The following is a 24,391-nucleotide window of genomic DNA, read 5'->3' as shown; positions in this document are numbered from 1 at the left end:
ACTGGCGACAATCACGGCTCCGAAACTTTAGGGAGAGAAGAGTAGAGCCCCAACAGTACGCGGAACAACTGACGAATGGAAGGACACGCTAGGACACATCGCCAACTAGCATCTGGAACGAGGGTGCTGCGCCTGCGCGGTCGCAGGATGGGGGGCGGGGCCAAGCGTGAGTGACTGCAAACTGCTCAGTCCGTACAAGAAGGGAGGGACCTGTGAAAGGATGACGCGGCCGCGAGTGCTGCGAGCAGTCGCGCAGACTCCGTAGGCGCGGGGGCGTGGTCCCAAGGGGCGTGGCTTTCAGGGGGGAGCGTGCATTTGCGCAGACTCTGGGATGATGGGCGGGGCGCCCCTGAAGTGTCGCTGACGTGGAGGGTCCGGGTTAGCCGGCGCCGCTGCTTGCGAGGTCTGAGAGCGACGTGCGGGGCCGGGTCCCCGGGCCCGAGGCGGCGGCAGCGGTGGTATAAAGCCGGCGACGGGGAGCATGTAATGTCGGAATGCGGAGGCCGCGGCGGCGGCGGGAGCAGCAGCAGCGACGACGCCGAGGACGAGGGTGGCGGCGGCGGCCCCAAGGGCTCCGGCTCCCTCAGCCCGGCCGGGGCGGCGGCGTCCTCGGAGGGCCGGCTCCGCCGCGGGTTGCGCGGCGCCTCGCTCATGGCGCGCCGGCGGCCGGAGCTGCTGTGCGGGGCCGTGGCGCTTGGCTGCGCCCTGCTCTTCGCCCTCAAGTTCACCTGCAGGTGAGGCTGCCGGGACTCGGGCTCCGTGGCCAGAGCTCCGCCAGCCCGGCAGCGCGGGGTCAGCCCGGGGCCTCCGGGGTCGGAGGTCGGATGTCTCCCGCGGGGAAGTGGGCCTCTCCCTGTGGGCCGCAGCCCCCCGCTGTCCCTGTTCCGAATGGAGAGCTTTCTGGGTGCTGCCCCTTAACAGTTTTGTACCGAGGGTGTTTGGCGGTGTTTCTGAGCTCCTTTTCTGGGGGTGCACATGCAATTCTTTCCCACATTATACTCTCTCTGTTTTTCCATCAATTCCATTTCCCTTAATGCTTGCAGTGTGGTGATTTGCAAGCCATTTAGGAGTCTTAATCACTTTTGGGAATCCAGGCATGCATTTGATGTACTGACAGTGAGCACTTTGTACTCAGCAGTTGTTAATGCTGAAGACAAAAATCCCTGTTCCCTCGTGTATTTTCATTGAGGTGATATACAGTAAACAAACACTTCAGAGACCTTTGTAAGTGCTATGCAGGGAATAGAAGGTTGAGGATAGGAAGGGCAGAAAGGCTTTCATTAGGAGTTTACACAAGGAAAGGAAGGGGCCAATGCTGGAATATCTGGGGCAAGAGTGTCTACTACAGAGCCATTAAGTGCAAAGATCTGGAATCTGGACAAGGTTGGCCTTTTTTTGAAACTTGGGAAAGGCATGAGTAGGCTGGAGTTCAATGTAGGAAGAGTGGAAGCTAGTGTGCCTCTTTTTAGGAAATGCATAAATGCAAAGTTTATATTTCAGGTTACACTTCTCAGGTCATCGTTTGAGATGTCAGTTTATACACTCTCTTGTCACCTGTCATATCCTCTTGGCACTTCTGTCCAGAGGGAGATTTATCTGGGTCCATAGTGAATGCAACAAACACAATGTGAGGTTCCTGTGGTCAAGATGGGTCAAAGGATTGGTGGTTTTGGTGGAAAGGGACTGAGTTTTTAATGTTTGCCATGTGCCAGCTGCTGTGCTATTGCTGGGATTAAAGGTCTCCACGCCTGACCTGGAGGTGGAATTTTTTTTATCTTGAGCAACCACATATTTTATTGTCTTCACAAGGAAAATGTAGAAGTATTTTACAAGGTAGACTTTTGCAAGTTGGCACTTGGATTCAAATTAAGAAAACAGCCCTTTTCCCACTTGAAGGAGCTGACTCACTGCAGTTTGTCTAGCTGTGGAAACAGTGTTTGATCTGAGACAACAGCATATCACTTTCGTGATCTTTAATGAGAACAGAGACTTAGGAAGAATAAACAGGGTCTTTTTTAAAAATTTAATTTTATTCATAGTCCAGGTCTGAAATAAATTACTGCCCTCTTTAGTATCTTGCTTAGCTGAGTTCAGAGCAGATGCTATATAAGAAGGTGGATTTGGAGTTGAACCACAATGAATTATTGTGCATTTCTGGGTATCTAATCCTTGCCCACATCTATTTATGGACATTCAGTCTCCATGCATTTATTTTGCTTGCTTTCCTTGTACCCTGACTTGAAGGAGAAATGTGTATATGCATAAGGAATAAAGCCGAATGCATGTAGAGCTGCCTTTCAGAAGGGAGGTTTAAGGTATACATTTCATATAAGAATTGAATTTGTTTTTTTTTTTTTTTTTTGTTTTTTTTTTTTTTTTCCTTTGAGACAGGGTTTCTCTGTGTAGCTTTGCGCCTTTCCTGGATCTTGCTCTGTAGACCAGGCTGGCCTCGAACTCACAAAGATCCGCCAGGCTCTGCCTCCCAAGTGCTGGGATTAAAGGCGTGCGCCACCACTGCCCCGCTAAGAATTGAATTTGTAAGCTGGCTTCAGAACTCATAGTGGAAGGAGAGAACAGACCATGTGAATGCCTACACTCACGAACATCTTGCACAGATTTTTTTTTTTTTTTAAAACAGGCCGTTATTATTCACAACCAACTTTTTTTTGTATCTACTGTGTAAGCTTAAAAGCTATAGGAGATCTATAAATTATATTTACATATAATTTTTGAAAAATGTAAAGCACATTTTGAGAGATACATGAAAACTTTAGAGGGACTGTGATAGAGCAGAGGGCCATGTTTCTCTTTCCTGATTGATTTTTTTGTTTAGTTTGTGTTTTATCTGGCTTTTAACTTTAAGAACTCTTCCATCAGTAAAAAAAATAAGTTGATGTCACATGTACTTCCCTCAGATTGTATTATTTTTATGCTTAGCATACAGTTTTTCTTCTTTTCTTTGTTTTTGGACTGGATCTCATATAGTTCAGGGTGATTTCAAATTACTTTTACCCCTTAAGTGCTGGGATTTCAGGTGTGTTTAACTATGCTGGGCTTTAAAAAAAAAAATCTAAATTATGTGTATGTGTATAAGAGTGTATCTGTGGATGTGTGCACATGAGAGCAAGTGCCCACAGAGACCAGAGGCATTGGAGACCCTGGAACCTGAGTTATAGGCAGTCCTGAGCCACCCAACATGGGTGCTGGGAAGTAAACTGGGTCCTCTGCATGAGCAGTGCCCACTCTTAACAACCTCCTGGCTTTGTATTTGAGACAGGGTCTTACTTTAACCCAGGCTGGCCTGAAGCTTACTGTCCTCCTGCTTAGCCATCTAAATGCTGGAATTGTAAGTGGGTACCATCATGTCCAATTCATCACTTAATGGATCATGCATTTGAATGGTAGGAATATCCACGAATGAGCAGCCTTTAGAATCTCTTCAGAATGTACCACTTTTTCTCCACAGGACCCTCTCCACCACTGTGTATGGCTATCTATCTGCTTGTCATTCAGGCCTTAGCTTAAGAGTTGCTTGATGACCACCTTGTCAGAAGCTGCTGTGTCCGTATCTCCATACTGAGTTCTCCCACAACAGTGTTGTTTTGTGTAGCTTTTATCACTGATTGTTTATAGACCTGTTTGTTTGCCATCTTCCTCCTCCAGGAAGAAAGCTCCTTGGCAGCAGCCTCTGCCTGGGTCAGAAGCACAAGAGCAGTTGCTCAGGCAGATTTTTGAAGTTGTGCAAGGGATTGCAGTTTTCAGGTTAGGAAAGTATTCTCCACAGGCAGAAAGCTCTGCAGAGACCACAATGGGGAAATGTTTCACTATGTAAGCTTGTTCCTTTGAACTCTTTTTTTTTTTTTCCCTTCTGTTTTGGCATTCTATTATGGCCTCTAATATCTAGCTTTTTTTTCACTTTGCATAATTGTTTTGAGATTCAATCAGGTTAGTATTAGGGTTTTTGTTTGCCTTTTCAAAAAAGATTTATTTATTTTTATTTTATTTGTATGAGTGTTTTCCTGAATGTATATAAGAGCACCGTGTGTACATGGTACCTGCAGAGGCCAAAAGAAGGCATTGGATTCCTGGGACTGCAGTTACAGATGGCTGTAAGCCAGCATGTGGGTACTGGGAACTCAGCCTGAGTCTTTTTTTTTTTTTTTTTAATTGTTTTTTTCCCCCATTGGTATATTTCTTTACACACACACACACACACACACACACACACACACACACACACACACACACAATACCATTCAGTTCTACATATCAGCCATGGGTTCCCCTAATTCTCCCCCTTCCTACCCCCTTCACTTACCCCCAGCCTACCCTTCATTCCCACCTCCTCCAGGACAAGTCCTCCCCCGAGGACTGCAATCAGCCTGGTAGACTCAGTCCAGGCAGGTCCAGTCCCTTCCTCCCAGACTGAGCCAAGTGTCCCTGCATAAACTCCAGGTTTCAAACAGCCAACTCATGCAATGAGCACAGGACTTGGTCCCACTGCTTAGTTGCCTCCCAAACTGATCAAGCCAATCAACTGTCTCACCTATTCAGAGGGCCTGATCCAGCTGGGGGCCCCATCCAGCTGGGAGCCCCGAGCCTGAGTCTTTTACAAGAGCAGCTAGTACTCTTCATCATGGAGCCATCTCTCCAGCCCCTTCTTGTATTTTTGAAGTTACTACTACTGCAACATTTATTTATTTATGTGGGGAATGTATGGTTGTCAGAGAACAACAATTTCTCAGAAATTGGTTCTGTCCTACCATGTGAATATCTAGAATTGAACCCAGATCCTCATCCTTGGTGATAGGCACCTTTACCTGATAAGCCATCTTGCTGGCCCTTGTCTTGTATTTTCCCTCAACTTAAGTAATATTTAATTGTAAGAATATTCACTTGATGAATCATGCCAACCTTAATGCTTACTACTGACATTCATTTATTTGGTTTTTGAAATAAGGTATCCTTCCTTGTGTAGCCTGGGCTGGCACTAGATCCTGCCTCTGCTTCCTGAGTGCCGGCCTCTGTGTCTTTATATTCTAAAAAGTATCTCTTTTAGGGGTTTATTTGACAGTCACTTCTTAGTTGAATGGCTTGATCTTTTATAATTAATTGTGGTTATCGGTATAGTTGAGTTTTCTTGCTACTTGTTTTCATTTGTCCCTTCTGTGTTTTATTCATATTCTTTGGTCTTTTACTTTCTTTTGGGTTATTGTATTGTTTTAGGGCACTGTGCTTAGGGCTTTATGCTCCGGAATTGTACACATGCTCCTGATGGGAGAGTTGTGGCCCCTCTGACTGTAGGGAACCTTTCTAGTTTAGGCTCTTGCTTTGCTCTTCATCTTTCTTACCACTGAATTATTATTTGTATTTGAAGTCTATGCTATTGTTGCTTTTCCCTAGATGCTTTGCATAGGTATAGGCCAACTCCACTTAACCAATGCTGTTTTCTAAGAGTGGAGACAACTGTAAATGTGGGCATTAGGGAGCACATCAGTGGCTTGTGTGGAGAGTCAGACTGCAAAGAGGGGAGACTGTAGATCATGCCGTTCTTCACTGCTCTCTTAGACCACACCTGCATGCACAATACCCAACATCTGCATTGTCCCAGTCAGGTGTTACCTTAGCACAGTGTATTGCTTTTTGTTTCAGTATAGTGACTTTCAAACTCTTATTTTCTTATTCAAAAGAGGTCTTTAATAAAAATAAAAACAAAAACAAAAAAACAAAATGGGTGGTGTTGGTACACTTCTTTAATCCCAGCACTTGGAAGGCAGAGGCAGGAGGATCTTTGAGTTCAAAGTTAGCCTGGTCTACAGAGTGAGTTCCAGGACGGCCAAGGATACACAGGGAAACCCAGTCTTGGACTCCCTTTTCCCCAAAACAAAACCCAAACCAAAACAAAGCAGAAGTCTTCTCTGTCCTCCCATACAAAGCTGTAATGGAAGAAGAACATAAGCTGAGAAATCTTGTTTGTGTTTACTTTTTTTTAGTCGAGCAAAAGATGTGATAATACCAGCAAAGCCGCCTGTCAGCTTTTTCTCCTCGAGGTCTCCAGTCCTTGACCTCTTCCAGGGGCAGCTGGACTATGCCGAGTATGTTCGCCGGGATTCCGAGGTAGTGCTGCTGTTCTTCTATGCCCCATGGTGTGGCCAGTCCATCGCTGCCAGGGCAGAAATTGAGCAGGCAGCCAGCCGGCTTTCAGATCAGGTAATACACCCCTTCTACCAAAGAGTCAAGTCTGTGTATCAGAGAGGATGGTCCCTCAGAGGTATTGTGCCAAACTGGCAGTGATGGCCAGGTGAACTCTGGAGACTGTCAGGTACAGAGCCTATGAAGAAGCAAGAAGGGTCCTGTCATGATGGTCAGAGTGGCAAGAATGGGAACCAGTTCTTTGGCTTCAGAAGGAGTATGTGCTCACCCACGATAGCAGGCTGCGTGTTACAGCGCTGAAGACGGTAGAGACGAGACCAAGAATCTTAGCTCTCTCATGACCAGCTTATGTGGCTTGTTATCTCTCTGTTGTAAGTGGTATACAGGCCATGGCGCAAATGCGGAGGTTAGAGGAAAACTTTGAGGAGTCAGTTCTCTTGTCTACTTTGTAGCCAGCTACTTAAATATTTATACAGGAAAAATTTATGTATAAAAAAACCAACAGTTGTTGTGTGTGGTGGCACATACCTTTAATCCCAGCACTCAGGAGGAAGAAGCAGGCAGATCCCTGAGTTCCAGGCCTATCTGGTCTACAGAACAAGTTCCAGGACATCCAGGGCTACACAGAGAAACCATGTCTTGAAAAACAGACACACAAACAAAAAAGACTAAAGGTACTTTTCACCAAGCCTGATAACCTGAGTTCAGCTCTTTGGGAATCAGTTCTCTTCTGCCTTTCTATTGTTTCTAGGGATTAAACACAAGTCACCAAGTTTTGTGGCAAAGTGCCTTTATCTGCTCATCCATCTCACTGGCCCTATGGTTAATTAAAAAAAAGAAAAGAAAAGTGTGTGTTTTTACACACACAGAGAGATATATAAAATGTTATGTATATGAGTGTTTTGTCTGCATGTATGTATGTGCACCACACATGTTTACCTGGTGCCTTTGGAGGTCAAAAGATGGTGCCATATCTCCTGTAACTAGAGTTACAGATTGATAGCTGTGAGCCACCAGATGGGTGCTGGGAACTGAACCCCCATCCTCTGAAAGGGCAGCGAGTATTCCTAACTGCTGAGTCAGTTGCCAGCGCAGTTAATTTTTGAGATAGTGTTTTATGTGGTGAAGACTGGTCTTGAATTCCTGATACTTCTGCCTCTTCTCTCAAGTGCTAGGATTAGAGGTGTGTACCACTCCACACAGACCTGAAAATGACTATTTTATGATGCCCCTTTTCTGCCTGTGAGTCAACTCATATTTGACAAAACTTCCCTATGCATATAATTTCAAAGTAACTTAGTGTACTAATTGTAGCAGAGGTAGTGGGAAAATGGAAAAGTAACTTGTAGCTAAATCTTAAGTATTTTAATGCCGGAGGTCGTGGTGCACGCCTTTAAGGAGGCAGAACCAGCCAGATCTCTGTGAGTTCCAGGCCAGCCTGGTCTACAGAGCAAGATCCAGGACAGGCACCAAAACTACACAGAGAAACCCTGTCTTGAAAAACCAAAACAAACAAACAAACAAACAAAACTTAGCATATTTTAGTTGTGAGTACATGGGCAAAGCATTATGCTTTATGCAGAGCCACTGAACGGGACAGTTCCAGATGTGGTCTGCGGTAAGAAGTGATGAGCTGGTGGCTCAGAGCCCACGGTGAAGTGATGAGTGACTGTCCACAATAGGAAGCAGCTCCTGAAGTTCTGAACTAGATAGTTTTCTGCCTCAGTTTATATAGTAGTCCCATTTCTGAGAAATTCCATGAACATAACAGTCATACCTTGGGTTCACATGTAAGATAGGCTTAGACTGTGGGTTTGGAATGTAGTGAACCAGACATTCCAGCATCAGTGCAGGCATTTCAAACCACTGTGAGATAACAAGCTGGCTCTTACATGTGCAGAACAGTTTTGAGCATTGCAGGCCGTCTCTCAGGACCTTTGCCTAATCATTGTAGCAAGCAAAAAACACTCCATAGATTCCCGAGGGCCTGTGCTGTTGGAGAAGCATGATTTGAGCTAACACAGGTGAGCCCCTGAGCTGCAGAATTCATTCAGAACTCTCAGCTGTTTTTCTTAGAAACAGGAAATACTACAAATGGTGCCTAGGTATCCTGTCTAGGTCCACAAAGCTTTTCAAAACTATTTTATACCTTAAAGTATACCATGTACATTCCTTCTAGTGTTCATATTTCTAGAGAAGAATCACTACTTGGAGGTAGTGACAGGAGTGTCTGGAGTTCAGTGCCATCCTCAAATACATAGTGAGTTTGAGGCCAGCCCAAGCTACATGAGACCCTCTCCAAAAAAAAAAAAAAAAAAAAAAAGACTGTATGTTTGTATGTGTATATATGTATAAATTATGTTTGTGGTATGTGAATATGCGCACACACACACACACATACACACACATACACACATACATATAGCTGACAAGATGGCTTAGTGAGTAAAGACACTTAGTTTCAAGCCTGATAATCTGAAAATTGAAAGTCATATCATGCTGGGCAGTGGTGATGCACGCTTTTAATCCTAGCACTTGTTAGGCAGAGTCAGGCAGATCTCTGAGTTCAAGGCCAGCTGGTCTACAGAGCAAGTTCCAGGACAGGCTTCGAAGCTACAGAGAAACCCTGTCTCAAAAAAATAAAAATAAATAAATAAATAAATAAATAAATAAAAAAGTCATTATATCATATATCATATCAACTTTTCAGGGAGGGAACAGGAATTCCAAGGGAGTCCTGGGCAAGCATGAAAAAAAGCACCACTTTCCTAGTTACTCCCCAGTTCTTTGAATCTGAGAACAAAGGTCGTCTCCCTGGTAGGAAGCAAAGGGGAAATCCACTGTGTTTCATGCTAAAGTAGTGTTGTTTGTGGCTGGTTTAAGCAATGTGTCTTGAATAATGGAATAGTAACAGTAGTATTCTGTGAGCTGTGTACCATGCTCATCTTTACAACAGTCCTTCATGTTTTTTTTTAGCCTTGGCTTTTTTTTTTTTTTTTTGGAGCTGAGGACCCAACCCAGGGCCTTGCCACTGAGCTAAATCCTCAACCCCTGCCTTAACTTTTTTTTAAGCAGGGCCTCTGGCTTGCAGGGGCTTAGCAGTCTGTTAAGGTCCCACAGTGACAGACAGTAGGGATTGTGCTACCCACAGTGACCAAACCTGTTCTTTTCAGTTCCTTCTAAATTGAGAGTTTATGGGTCTGTGTGCACAGTAGGGAAAAGAGACTGAATTTATTCTTAGAAACAGGCAAAAATCATTTGAGCCATTTTGCTTAGTCAAATTAGCAAGATGGTAGGTTGTACCCTATTTTTAAGTAAAGAAAATGAGACATCAACCATAGGTAATGATTATTGCTTTTTCTCCCTTAGAAATGGACTAAGGGGCCAGAGAGATGAGTCAGTGGGTAAGGGAGCTTGCTGTTCTTCAGAGGACCCATGTCAGGCAGGTCACAATTGCCTGTACTGGCCTACAGGGTACAGGGACACACACACCATGCACATACACAAACATAAATATATACATAAAAGCTAAAAGTTTAAAAAAAAGAAAAAAGAAATAGATCCTAAAATCTCTGAAGAGTCCCCACTAAGTTTGAGCACTTGTACTCTACTTGTAGGCAGAAAGCAATTTCGTTGACGCACACCTTTAATCCCAGCACTGGGGAGGCAGAGGCAGGTGGATCTCTGTGAGTTCAAGGCCTGCCTGGTTTACAGAGTGAGTTTCAGGACAGACAGGGCTGTTATACAGAGAAATGCTATCTCGAAAAACCAAAAAAAAAAAAAAAAAAAAGAAAGGTGTTTCTATTGTATGCATGTGCATGTCTTCGCTGTACCACATGGCACCCTGTGCGCATGGAAGCTTTGCACACCCTGGAACTGGCTGCAAATGTTTGTGAGCTGCCATGTGGGTGCCAGGAACAAACCTGGGTCTTTTGGAAGAGCAGTTAACTGCTGAATCATCTCTCCAGGCCTAACTTATTTTTGAGACAGGGTTTCTGTGTAGCCCTGGCTGTCCTAGAACACACGCTGTAGACCAGGCTGGCCTCAAACTCAAAGATCCACTTGTCTCTGCCTCCCGAGTGCTGGTGTGTGCCACCATGCCTGATCCAGCTTTTTATTTGTTTTTTTGGTGTGTTGGAGGTGTGATGTGTAGATATATGCTACAGCATGTGTGGAGACCCTGCCTAAATAAATAAATAAATAATAAAATTAAATTAAAATCAAATCCCTCCAAAGTATTGCTTGTTCATTTTAACATTAAAAACAAATAATTTTCCTCTTTTGACAGACTCAGAGTACTAGCTAAACTATGAAGAAGGGTTTTTCTTTGAAATTTATGTATTTATTTTTGAGACAGAATTTTACTATGTAGCCTTGGCTGATTTGGAACTTGCTATGTGGACCTGGCTTGCTTCAAACTCAGTGATACGCCTCCCTTTGCCTTATAAGTACTAGTATTAAAAGCACACTTGGTTGTTTTTCATTAAAAAAAGGATTTATTTTACTTTTTGTGTGTATGTGTGTTTTGCCTGCATGCATGTCTGTACATCCTATGCCTGACGCCCTAAGAGAGAGCAGTGGAGTGGAGCTACTGGAGTTATAGATGGTTGTGAGCCACCATGTGGGTGCTGGGAATCAAATCCATGTCCTCTGGAAGAGCAGCCAGTGCCCTTCTGAGTTATCTCTCTAGCCCCTGTTTTTCATTTTTTAAGATAAGACCTCATTCTGTAGACCAAGCTAGCTTGTATGTAACTCATGGCAATTCACCTGAGTCAGCTCCCTTACCCCCACCCCTCATTCCCATGCCACAGGGTTGGGATTACAAGTATGAGCTACCACTTAGGCCTATCTTTTATTTTAGTGGTAAATGTCACCTTTGAAAGCTTGAAACGGGCAGGCGTGGTGATGTACACCTTTAATCTCACCACTGGGGAGGTAGAGGTAGTCAGATCTCTGTGAGTTCAGGACAGCCAGAGTGGCTTATACAGAGGAAACCCTGTCTCAAAAAAACAAAACAAAAGCTTGAAACAGCTAGTTTGTTTTTTGTTGACTACTTCCTGCTTGTGGAGGTTCGGGGAGCTAGTTCTGTTTCTACAGTTAGAAGTCTTGGTAACTGTTGAGTTGCTATTCATAGTCATGTGAAACCTTATTTGCCTCTGCAGGTGTTATTTGTGGCAATTAACTGCTGGTGGAACCAGGGAAAATGCAGAAAACAGAAGCATTTCTTTTATTTTCCTGTAATACATCTGTATCATCGGAGGTAAGGACTTGCGGTGGTATTTCTAGTCCCACCTACATTCATCAGTTTATCAGTGAAACTTTCTTTTTTTTTTTTTTCTATGCAAAATTATTAGATAGTCAATGTAGAAAATTGAGAAAATACAGATAGGCAAAAATAAATTTAAAAAAAAATGTCAAGGGATTTGATGGTTATGCCAGCCATGAGTGACCAGTGTGTTTTGATTGTCTTTTTCTGTTAATGTCCATGTGGGCCCTCTAGCTGTTGACTAGAGATGGATTAGACAGTGATGTTATTTCCTCAATTGTTCTTCCACACTTTTGTGAGCGTCAGTGTATGTTTATATCAGTGTATGTTACAGCATTATTTTCAAAAGTATGAATTATTCCATTGTGTGGCTTTACTTACATTTTAGCTACTGAAAATGTTATGTAATACAGAAGTACACCCTGTCCCTCACCTGTTAGCCTGGTGGTGTAGCATGCTCAAGATAATAGCTTTGCCAGGTATGGTAGCACATGCCTATAATCTAAACTACTTGGGAGGCAGAGACAGGAGGATTATTTGAGGTTAGCCTGGACAACTTAGACCCTATCTTAATCAGTATCCAAATAGCTGGGAATATTAATTCAGTGGTAAAGTGATTTCCTAACATGGGTGAGATCCTGGGTTCAATCCCTAGTATTGCAAATAAGGAGGAGGGGATAGCATACCATTTCTTTCAATTAGGAAGAAAATTACTAGTGGTCCATAATTTTATGTCTATAGTTTTTGGTTCTTTTTGGTTTTTCAAGAGCCTTGGCTCCTGGAATTTTCTCTGCAGACCAGGCTGGCCTTGAACTCATAGAGATCCACTTGCCTCTGCCTCCCAAATGCTGGGGCTAAAGGCATTTGCCACCACCACCTGACTTGTCTATAGTTCTGAAGTGACAGGGTGGAACCCCTAAAGTTTCATGATTTTTTGGTCTCCAGTTATATTCATTTTGCCAAAAGTGACAAGCTACCTATGGTTTTTATTTTAAGCTATCTTTTTGGGTTTGTTTTGTTTTGTTTTCCGAGACAGGGTTTCTCTGTGTTGTTTTGGTGCCTTTCCTGGATCTCACTCTATAGACCAGGCTGGCCTCAAACTCACAGAGATTGGCCTGGCTCTGCCTCCCGAGTGCTGGGATTAAAGGTGTGTGTCACCGCTGCCCGGCTTCTTGTTTTTAATCTTTATTTTTAGTTATGTATGTATGTGTGTGCCTGTGTGTTGATACAAGCACATATAAGTGCAGGTGCCTACCTAGAACAGAAGAGGGTGTCAGAAGCCCTAGATCTGGAGTTAGCTGCCAGACATAGGTGCTGGAAACCAAACTCTGGTCCTTTGCAAAAGCAGTTACATCTTAGCTGCAGAACCATCTCTTTAGGCCTAAGATTCATTTTATTTATTTGTTTGTTTGTTTGTTTGTTATTCTCTCTGTGTGTGTGTGTGTGTGTGTGTGTGTGTGTGTGTGAGAGAGAGAGAGAGAGAGAGAGAGAGAGAGAGAGAGAGAGAGAGAGAGAGAGACTGACTATGTATATGCACCGTGTGCATCCAGGAGCTCAAGGAGGTCAGAAGGAAAGCATCAGATCTCCCGAAACTATAGGGGATTGTGGGCCACCATGTTGGTGCTGGAATAAAATCCAGGTCCTCTGGAAGAATAGGCAATGTTCTTAACCATCGATCCATCTCCCCAGACCATTCATTCATTTATTTATTTATCTACCTATCAATCTGTTCATTCATTCATTCATTCATTCATTCATTCATTCATTCATTCATTTGTGGGGTGGTGACAGGATCTCACTATGTAGTTCTGGCTGGCTTGGAACTCATCATATAGACCAGGATTGCCTGGAAGTCAGAGGTCTACCTGCCTCTGCCTTCCTAGTGCTGGGGTCAAAGGTGTGTACCACCATGTCTTGCTTTGTTGGATAAGAGATCTCTGCTGTAGCCTAGGCTGGCCTTATAGTCACTTTATAACACAGCTGGCCTAGAACTTAGTGACCCTGCCTCAACTTCTCACAAGTGCTGGGATAATAAGCATGTGTCACCACATTTGACTTAGTTTGACTTTAAGTCATTTGCTTTTTACCGCATATATATTAATGTTTGGTTTTGCAGACATGCTCAGACCCTAATATGGATGTTAAGTAATATTTGAAAAATCTGACTTTGGAATATTTATTTATTTAGAGGCAGGGTCCCACAATGTAGCCCTGGCTGTCCTGGAACTCAGTGTGTAGGCCATGCTGGCCTTGAATTTAAAGATTGTCCTGCTTCTTCTGCCTTCCCAGTGCTGGGATCAAAGCCATGTGCCACCATACCTGATTATTTATTTTGATTTTTGAGATGGTCTCATGCTGTATCCCAGGCTAGGGATACAAATGATCTTCCAGCCTTAGGCTCCTAGGGTAGAAGATGGAATTTAGGCTTCATTCAATGTGATTGGCTTAAAGTCTGTGAAAGGCCAAGTGGGTAAAGACCTAACTAGTGAGAGCTCTTTTTTAGGGTTTCCCTCCCTTTTCATGTACCTCCTGATCTCAGTAGGTCTCACATCAATGGTTAGCAGACTGTTAGTGACAGGGTCTCTATCCCATTCCTTCCTAGTTCCACTCCACTAGCATAAGCTGTTGTCACACAGGGCCTTACTGGAACAATTGATGTGATTTAGGCAAGACCACCTTTTCCATCCTCAGGTTTTCTGCTGTATATGAAATGTTGGTGGTTTTCTTTTTTTCCTGTTTTTTTTTTTTGAGACAGGGTTTCTCTGTGTAGTTTTGGTGCCTGTCCTGGAGCTTGCTCTGTAGATCAGGCTGGCCTCAAACTCACAGAAGTCCACCTGGCTCTGCCTCCTAAGTGCTGGGATTAAAGGCGTGTGCCACCAACGCCTGGCATGTTTGTGGTTTTAATGTCCACCGAAGAAACAAGCTAGCTTCTCAGTAGATTGGTTTCAGATCTCCCCGCTCTGCTTCTTGTCCAGTAGGTTCTTCCTCTGCTTTGACAGCTACTGCAGGGTTCTTAAATATAAGGTACACTCCCAGTGACCATCTCAGGCCTAGTTCTTCCCTTGCTGAGGTCAGCAGAAACCATTTTGCTGAAGGAGTGGTATGATTATTTTACTTAGGTCCCTATGTTACTCTTTGGCTTTGGAAAAAGGATACAGATGCTTAGTGGGGTGGTTAAAACTTCAGGCTGCTGGAGGTGATTTTAACTTCATGTGACATTAAAATGAGCATTCCCTTGAATTGGGATGGTCATTTTGAGATGCATGGGAAAACACATGAGCTGTTTGTGTCCTCAGCTTCTACAGATTTTAGAATCAAATAGTCCAAGCCAGGTGTTGTGCTGCATGCCTTTAAACTCAGAACTATTTAGGTTGAGGCAGGCAGATTGCTGAGTCTGAAGCTAGCTGGAGTTGCTGTGTGAGATTCTGTTTAAAATTCCCAGTACCCTGGTCTTCTGCATAGGGCTTTGAATGCCCACCCTTCATTTTAGCCCGCTGCTTTGCTCTTCTGTTCATTTCACCACTTAGTATGCAGTGTGCAGCAGGCCTGAGCCACAGGTACTCTCCAAAGATACTTTCTTCGTGTTCTGAGAGTCTAGAGGCCTCAGTTTTATATGTGTGCATGTGCACATGATTGGTCCATTAGCTGAACGCTCCTGGGCGCTCTGGTAATCACAAGTTCTTCCTGCTTACAGTGCTTGCACACGTCCTGCTGGGTCTCATGGCTGAGCAGACGCTGCTGTTGCTCTCATTTGCTGCAGTGCTTTATCTTGTAGCTACTTAAATTCATGGCTTCCTGCTTTGCGGGACAGGTTTAAGGGTTTGTACTGATGTCATCTCAAGGTTGATGAAACAGTTTGGATCATGGAAACAGGTTCTCACCACCCTGCTGTCATCGTGCTCTAGACCAGCTCATCCTACACTGATGGCTGTAGTTTCTTCACTTCTGTATCCTGCATCTTGAGATCTTGTTTGCTTTTACAGTTCACTAGGACACTAGGACAACTCAGCAAAGCCTCATGCCTTGAATAGATGAGATTTCTACATGGGTTGGCTTTTTTTTTTTTTTTTTTTTTTTTTTTAAGTTTTATGAGGCATGATTTCTTTTGTTCCTGGAACTTGCTTTGTAGACCAGGCTGGCCTTAAACTCAGAGATCTGCCTGCCTCTGCCTCCCAAGTGCTGGGGTTAAAGTCATGTGCCACCAACTCCAGGAAGACTGGCTCCTTTTTTTGCTAGATGAAACATGTTATCAGATGCTTTCTTGATTTTTTTTTCTCATTCATTCATTCATTCATAGTATGTTTGTTTGAGACAGGTTCTAATGTAGCTCAGGCTGGTCTCAAATTTAATATAGATATATAGATATGTCTGAAGATCACCTTGCACTCCTCTACCTCCTGAGTCCTGGGATTAACGGTGTGTATTACCATACCTAGTCGTCTTATTTTTTTTCCTTTAAATTAGAATTCATTGATTGATGGTGATGGTGGTAATTAAAAAATTTTTTTTAATTAAAAAAATACTTTCTATTCAGACCTGGCTAGCTGGAACTCACTGTGTAGATCAGGCTGGTCTCAAACAATCCACATGTCTATGCCTCCCAAGTGCTGGGATTAAAGGTATGCTCCACCATGCCTGGCCTCTTGAGTTGGTAGAATTCTTACTCCTGTTTCCCAGCTGTGCTTGTAGAATGCTGTGCTTACTTTTTTCACATTTCTATTTCTTTGGTATCATATTCTATAGTGTGCACTGAAGAATTTATCCTGTATTCAAATTTTTATAACTATGTAACACTATTATGAGTACAGCATATATGTAATTCTTTCCTAAACTTTGTGCATTGCTGCTGTGAACAATAAACTTAATGTCAATCTCTGTAGAGAAAAGAATGGTTGCAGAATTTCTGAATTTCACGTGCTCCTGACCCCTATTGTTCAGTAACATTTGTGTATATTGTGGGTCACTGAGAGACTTGAGAGACTTGTGATGAGTTTGGGAGGATATTGAGGCAGCCAGGTGAAAATCTGATGAGCTCAGAGAATACCTGAGTGGTGTTAGTGTTTCAGAGCTGGACCAGGTCCCTGTGTGCACCAGAGCATACCATAAGAGACACCTCCTGACTTCCCCCGTGCCATTTTGTCCCTGTTGTGATGACTTTTTAAACAGGTGTCAGGTTCACTTAGTGATCCTTTGTGTATGTGCCTTTCGAAACACTAATAATTACTTTTTAGTAGGCAATGGGTCAACTTCCCAATGATTCTTATTTCAGTCTCATGGAAAAGAAAATCTGCCTACATGTGTTGAGTGCTATAGCAAAGATCCTGGAATTCTTTATCATGTGGTTAGTTTCTGAGGCCACTTTTTTTTTAGTAGAAACTAAATTTTTCTTTTGGAAGATAGAATGATTTTAACTTGAAGCTGGATTAAGATTGATCTCATAGAAGTGCTTGTCTCTTCCCCACCTAAAATGCTGGTTCTCTGTTCACCCTCTGAGCAAAGCAGGCTGCTTGCCTCTGAACCAATTGTTAAAGCAAAGATGTTTTCTTTGTGTGGTGTTGATAGTTTTTGTTACACATTACAGGTTTAATGCATGGTGTATTGTTTTTATTTATTTTTATTTATTTACTTTTTTTGGTACTAGTTTTGGACCAATCGAATACAAAGGCCCCATGAGTGCTGTTTACATTGAGAAGTTTGTTCGCCGGGTGATGAAACCACTTCTGTACATCCCATCTCAATCAGAATTGCTAGATTTTCTCTCAAACTATGAGGTACCTATCTTTCTTTTCTCTTCTGTTCCCAAGACCTTTTACTGGTTTGAACTGGATTGTTTATATTAAGTGGTGTTTAGTTTTTTGTTTTATTTTGGTGTATATTAATTGTACATGATAGTGGATTTCATTATGATGTTTTCATACTTTAAAAACCTCCTGGATTTCAGCAATTAAAAAAATGACATTGGTGGTTTAAGAGTGTGTAGTACTTTGGGAGGACCCAGGTTTAGTCCCTGCACCTTCCTCAGGTGGCTAGAAACTAACTCCAGTTCCAGGAGATCCCATGCTTTTGGGCTCCACAGGCAACTGCACACACATGCACCCCCGCCCCCATTAAAAATAATTTAAAAAAATCACCTTATAGAGAAGCCCCATTTAAGTGCTCTTTGAGTTGCTAGTTATAAGGGTAGCTGCCAGGTGAGCTTTAAAAGACTACAATACTTGCAAAATCTTGTCTGTGTTTTGTTTGGAAATTTTAAACTAATGTTGGCCTTGTCTCATAGTTAACTCGAATATAGAATTAGCTCATAGTTTCTATGCAGCAACTCATTTCTAAGAATATTCTTTGACCCTATAGTATTGCACAAGGAGGCAGAGGCAGGTGGATCTCTTTCGAATTTGAGGCCAGCCTGGTCTACAGAGCTGGTTCCAGGACAGCCGGAGTTAAACAGAGAAATTCTGTCTTGAAAACAAAACCAAAACCAAGAAACCCTTGCAAATATGGTGCTGGAGAGACGGCTCAGTGGTTAAGATCACTTGTTCCTCTTCTACGGGACTCAGGTTTAATTTCCAGCACCTGCACCAGGTGACTCACAGCTACCCATAACTTCTAGGGTGTTTGAACCCCTCTTCTGGCTTCAGTGGGTATGTCCACACATACACATAAATAAATAAAATAAATTTTTAAAAATATTTTTTTAGGCTTTATTGTATGTGTATGGGTGCTTTGCCTGTTTGTATGTCTGTGCATCACACGTGTACCCAATGTCCACAGGAGGCTGAAGAGGGTGTTGGTTCCTCTGGGCCTGGACTGACAGTTTTGAGCTGCCGTGTGGGTGTTAGGAATTAAACCCAGGTCCTCTGGAAGAGCAACCAGTACTCTTAACCACTGAGCCATCTCTCCAGCCCCTAAAAGAAGTCTTTATTTAAATAAAAAAACTTCAAATATATTCTTTTCTGTTTTATTCAGTCTTTTTTATAGAAAATATTTTAACTTACTAACATGGCTTTTTTCCTGTGGCCCCATTGCCAGCTTCACATTTAAAATTACATTATTGTTATAAGAATCTTAGGTTGCTGGGAGTGGTGGTGCATACCTTTAATCCTAGCATTTGGAAGGCAGAGACAGGTGAGTGTCTGTGAGTTAGTTCCAGGATATCCAGAAGTACATAGTGAGACCCTGTGGCAGGATCCTGTGCTGTTACTCCCTTTTGGGGAGGGGGCCAAGTAGTCACAGAGTCAACGGCACAGACTCTGGGAGAATGTCAAAACAAGCAGCTCAGTTTATTCAGGAAGAGGCAAGCCTTATATACCCTCCACTCCACCCTGGGGGAAGGTCTGATGAATATGCATCTGCTGGTGTGACATGGCTGCCTCTTATTGGTCCAGGTCATCTCCAGATCATGTCTCAGCTGCTGTTGCTAAGGCCGTTAGGCAGACCCAGGTTGGCTCTCAGAAAGTATCTTTTTTACTGTTTTAGGCTAGCTGGCCCTCAAGCCTATTAGGGATGAGTCATCCCACATATCCACCCCTTTTCATTATTTATAGGACATGCTCAGTGGGATCTAGGGTGCATTGCCCTAACCTTGTTGACCCCACCTCAGGAGAGCTCAGCATAATGGACTGTGCCAGCCAGCATAATGGACTGTGTCAGCATAATGGACTGTGCCTACCTTAGGTTGGCTTGCCAAGCAATCTCATACCAGTTATTAACTACCAGCCATGGAAGAGCATCAGTCCTGGAGAGTTGTCCAGGTGGTGGACTTTAGGCAGTAGCCTTCTGTATCTCAGTGAGCCATGCATGCATTATCTCTCTAGGAGAACTTTGTTCTAGTTGTCTGAGAGCCAATAAAACCTGTAGGGTCACCTTTGTGGCTGCCTTCTGTTGATGAAAGACATTTGAAGCCGGGTGGTGGTGGCGCATGCCTTTAATCCCAGCACTCGGGAGGCAGAGGCAGGTGGATCTCTGTGAGTTCGAGGCCAGCCTGGTCTACAGAGCGAGATCCAGGAAAGGCGCAACGCTACACAGAGAAACCCTGTCTCGGAAAAAAAAAAAAAAAAAAAAAAAGAAAGAAAGAAAGAAAAGAAGACGTTTGAACAAGAGACCTGCCATAGGGTCTCACTATGTACTCACTGTGTCAAAAATTCAGTCTCAAGGACATGGATGGAATCCTAGTCATATTTATTGTGCCAATCGAAGTGTTTCTGGTGATGCATTAGCAACCTTGTAGCGGGTGAGGCAATTGCTTTATATCTAGGGTCGAATACCAGTAATGACATGACCTTTACTGATGCTGCAGTAGTGGAGTAAATCATACATCATCCCTCTGAACCTTCTTTTTTGGCCAAAGTCTCTTGGTCTGTTGCTGGACGCACATCTCTGGAGGGTGTATCCATACTGGCGTGGTGATATTCTGGGGGAAAATGCATGCGTAACCTCACCCCTGGGTTAATAGAGGAGCAGAGTGTTGCCATCGAAGGGTGATGGGATCCCTCCAATGTACCAAGGGCAATGGTGTCTCCGGAGGCAGGTAAATCAGCATGTTGTCCAATTAGAGCTTGTGTGACAGGGTTAACATATGGTCCTTGGCCAGTGAGCATCTCAAGAGAAACAGTGATGTTATACTGTATATTAAAATGAGCCTGAGCCTCAGCCTGGTCATCATAGGCAGCTCGCCAGTTAAGGAAGTCTGCAGGCTCTAACACAACCTTCATCAAATGGTACCAGTCTTAATAAGTACAAACACATTGCCCATTGCCGTAGGACTTGCTCAAAATAGGACGAGTCAGGACCCAATTTATTAGTGGTCTTATGGACCAAAGACAGGTCTGTAAGAGGCATAGGTATCCATGGTTGGTTGGCTGCACTGGGCCCACATTAACTGGAAACGCCATGGTGGGCATGTGCAGCGCCAGAGGTGGAATAGGCTGGGAGGTATGCGGAGCAGCTGTCTCGGCAGGCAGACATCCGGGCAAATCACTCTGTGGATACTGCAGTGGGAGGCGGGGGTAGCTACTGGAGGCATGGGGGAGCAGAGAGAGGGGCTGCCCGTGTAGGCCTGGGTGCTGCCGCAATCATTTCCTCTCTCTTTCCATCCCTTTCTTTTCCTTTATGCCTATTCTTATCTGTCTCCTTGTCAGCAGAGGTGGAGGAAATATCAGTCATGAAGGTGATAGATAAGTTTATGTTAACATTGTTCCTGGCAGTGCTTACCGTGCTTCCTCAGTAGAGGAAGACTTTGGCCAGCAATTATAACAAAATGGGCATAAAAAGACAACTGAAGGGTTACTCCCGAGGCCACTTCGCTTTTTCTAGCCAGGAGCAGATCTCTCATCCAAAGATCAGGTTCTCACATGTTCTCTGGAGGAGCAGCACACACTGTTGATTAACTGCTGAGCTATCTCTCCAGGCATCACAACCCACAAACACACACACGCACACACACACATACACAACTAAAATTAGTCAGATGATGGCTATTGTTTCCTGAGGGACCAGCCCTTATATGGAAACGCCAGTTGAGCCTGAGCAAAAGTATATGCCACCCTACTGTACAGTCAGACTCACAAACAAAAAGAAGAAAGTGGGGGTCCCAGCGCTTACCTGCTGAAGGGACTGAAATCACACCGAAATACACCACTCGAGGGGGCTGCTCAACTAGCACTAGGCATGAGGAAAGGGAGACACACAGGTCCCTGTTCAGGCACCAGATGTAGCAGGATCCTATGCTCTTGGAAAGTATCTCTTTTTTACTGGTTTGTGCCAGCTGGTCCTCAGGCCTGTTAGGGATGAGTCATCCCACAAGACCCTGTCTCAAAAAACAAACAAAAAAAGAACCTTGGACCTGGCGTGGTAGCACACACCTTTAATCCCAGCACTTGGGAGGCAGAGGCAGGCAGATCTCTGTGAGTTCGAGGCCAGCCTGATCTACAGAGTGAGTTTCAGGACAGCGAAGGCTACACAGAGAAACCCTGTCTTAAACCCTACCCCCCACCCCACCCCAGAAAAAAACAAAAACAAAAACATTTAATTGAGGCTGACTTACAGTTTCAGAGGTTTAGTCTATTGTCATGGCGGGAAGCATAGCAGCATGCAGGCAGACATGGTGCTGGAGGAGCTGAGAGTTCTACATCTGGATCCACTGGCAGCAAGACCAGCGAGCCACTGGACATGACTTGAACTTTTGAAACGTCAAAGCCCATTCCCAGTGACACACTTCTTTCAACAAAGCCCCACCTACTCCAACAAGACTACCCCTCCTAGTAGTGCCACTCCCTGTGTACCTGTGCAGGTCACTTTCATTCACACCACCACACTTAGTGGTCAGTATTCTGCAGAAGGGAGAGTGGCCCGTGCATGATAATCCTAAGAATGAGATGATAGGATCTAGGATTTTCTTCCTAGATAAACACTAGCACAATACTAACTTACACCACGTGTGTAGCTGGAAACTGCAGTGAACTATCCCAGGGACTCTGCTTTAGTCATATCCTTGCAAGCATGTTAGATTGTGCTTCCTGCAGTTAATCTTACTTATTCTCAAAGGTTCTTCTTGCCTGTGTATAGACAGGAAGATGTAGTTTATTACTATGGACAACATAGCCAAACAGAATGTGGCTCATAGTTATTTTGGTGGCCTTGAAGTTGATTGAAAAAGGAGTAGGACTGAGTAAGTGCAATGAAATTTTTACTGGTTTTATATCTTCTAATTTTAGTTGTTTCTTTTTTATTTTTCTTTTTTAAGGTATCATCTCTCAGGAATTGGTAGCTTCTATATCAAGTGCTTTATTTTTATTATTTTTTTAAGAATTTTTTTTAAAACTTTATTTTGTGTGCATTGATGTGAGGGTGTCAGATCCCCTGAAACTGGAATTACAGACAGTTGTGAGCTGCCATGTGGGTGCTGGGGATTGAACCCGGGTCCTCTGGAAGAGCAGCCGGTGCTCTTAACCACTGGGCTATCTCTCCAGCCCCCCAAGTGCTTTATTTTTAAAGCTCATGGACAAAATCATTTTGAGTTTACCTTACAACCTTCCTACCAAATACTAACAGAATTGTTATTGGGAACTTTTATCTTGTATTTGTCCCAAAATATTTTCTAAACCTTTTTGTGAATTTCTGTAATTTACTTAAGATGAATTATTTAGCATATGTCTATTAATTTATTCTTAGAAATTGAATAAACTAAAATTAAGTGGGGTAATAAGAGACTTAGGAATCCTTGGGGTGTGTGAGAATAGGGTGTTGACAAATTGCTAGATGAGAGAAAACCTGAGTATTTTGCAGAAAAGCTTGAATGCCCAATATTATATTGTTTTTAAGCACAAATCTGAGTGTTGAGCAAGCATGCAGCATTTCTGTTAGTTCAGAGTTTTATACTACTGTGAATAGGGTAGTTTTACATGAATTAACACCATGGCAGAAATGGTTCAAGTGCCAGTGAGTAAAATTGAGGCGGGGGTGGGGGGAGGTGGGAGGGTAGAGGTGGGGGGTGAGGGTGGGGTGCGGTGGTGGTGGCTGCAAGATGTTGCAGAAGTTAAAAGCACTGGCTCCTCTTCTCGAGGACCCAGGTTTCATTCTCAGCATCTATGTGGTGGTGGTTCACAACCCAGCTGTACCATACCAGTTCCAGGGGATCTGATCCTCTCCGGCACCAGGCATGTATATGGTTCACATACATACATGTAGGCACTTAACAGACATATATACGTCTAAAAAAGAAAGGGGAAAAGGACTTTTAAAAAGCACATCAAGGCCGGGCGGTGGTGGCGCACACCTTTAATCCCAGCACTCGGGAGGCAGAGGCAGGTGGATCTCTGTGAGTTCGAGGCCAGCCTGGGCTACCAAGTGAGTTCCAGGAAAGGCGCAAAGCTACACAGAGAAACCCTGTCTCGAAAAACCAAAAAAAAAAAAAAAAAAAAGCACATCAAGGTAATTGTTCATAAGGCCACTAGAGGGTGTGTGCTGTGTGCCAAAACCTACACTATTCTGCAAATGGTGCATGCTTCCTCAACAGAGTGTTCCAGGAGGTAGTAAGGATTTGCTGGCTATCTGTAAGTAGCTGTTTTCTGCCTCCTTGCTAAAACAGCTCCTAACAGTCTGTACTCATGGAATGGCGTTACATCACAAAGTAGGTCAAGGGATAGCCTGCCAGTTGATGAAGGAGCTTTGTCCAATGCATAGTGTTTGCTCTGTGCCAGGCACAGAGGGAGACTGCTTCATAGATTGACAGCAAATGAGTATGCTCAGCAAACCTCAGAAAACAAATGAACAAGAGGCACTAGGCTGACTACTGTCCTCCTGATATACATGTCTGTGTGAAACTTTAAAATGTAACCTTATTTGAAAATAGGGTCTTTAGAGCTGGGCGTGGTATGCACCTTTAATCTTAGCACTTGGGAAATAGAGATTGGTGACTTTTTATGAGTTCTAGGCTAGCTTGGTCTATATAGCAGGTTCCAGGGCAACCAAGGCTACTTGGAGAGACCCTGGGGGTTGCAGGGAGAGGCAAAAGGGTCTTTGCAGACATAATTTATCAAGGGTCTTGTGATGAAATCCTAAATTTCCTTGATTGATGTATTGGCAGAATAGTAGCTGGTATGGAGAGGTCCCGAAGGCTGCGGCCACTGGAGCATTGCAATCTCAAAGCAGGCCAGGCCTGGAGCTATCTAAAACTGGCAGAAGCAGAGAAGACACCCCACCTCACCTCCCACACCCCACAATTCTCTAGAGAGTGGAGAGAATGGTTACTGTGGTTCTGCACCACCCATTTGTGGTAATTTGTCAGGACAATCCTAGGGAATGAGGCAGATTCAGATTGATTGTAAGTACCGTGATGGAAGAGCAGTGATCTGGGACAGGGGAAGAGTATAGCTAATTTGAAAGGCAGGAAGTCCTCACTAGGAAATGATATTTGGACAAAAACCTAAACAAGATGAAGCCTGTGTGATCTGACCAGACCAGACCTGAGGAAGCTGG

The 24,391-nt window shown here is 43.7% G+C and overlaps 1 protein-coding gene across 4 annotated transcripts in view; it reads left to right on the top strand.

Moving 5' to 3' along the window:
* The first annotated feature begins 349 nt into the window (after positions 1-349).
* Txndc11 (thioredoxin domain containing 11) overlaps positions 350-24,391 on the top strand; it is a 69,090-nt gene continuing 45,048 nt past the window's right edge. The window contains exons 1-4 of one of the 4 annotated variants that reach the window (XM_037201138.1): positions 350-734; positions 5,994-6,210; positions 11,316-11,413; positions 17,061-17,190. In XM_037201138.1, coding sequence (XP_037057033.1) covers positions 487-734; positions 5,994-6,210; positions 11,316-11,413; positions 17,061-17,190 — 693 coding nt within the window. In that variant the 5' untranslated portion in view covers positions 350-486. Of the gene's footprint in view, positions 735-5,993; positions 6,211-11,315; positions 11,414-17,060; positions 17,191-24,391 lie in introns of those variants that run through there. The other 3 variants (XM_028872898.2, XM_028872899.1, XM_028872900.1) reach the window with 3 other exon arrangements.

This window comes from Peromyscus leucopus, chromosome 8b (genome assembly GCF_004664715.2).
Source record: "Peromyscus leucopus breed LL Stock chromosome 8b, UCI_PerLeu_2.1, whole genome shotgun sequence".
Taxonomy (NCBI): Eukaryota; Metazoa; Chordata; class Mammalia; order Rodentia; family Cricetidae; genus Peromyscus; species Peromyscus leucopus.
This window is presented reverse-complemented; position numbering and strand designations above follow the sequence as displayed.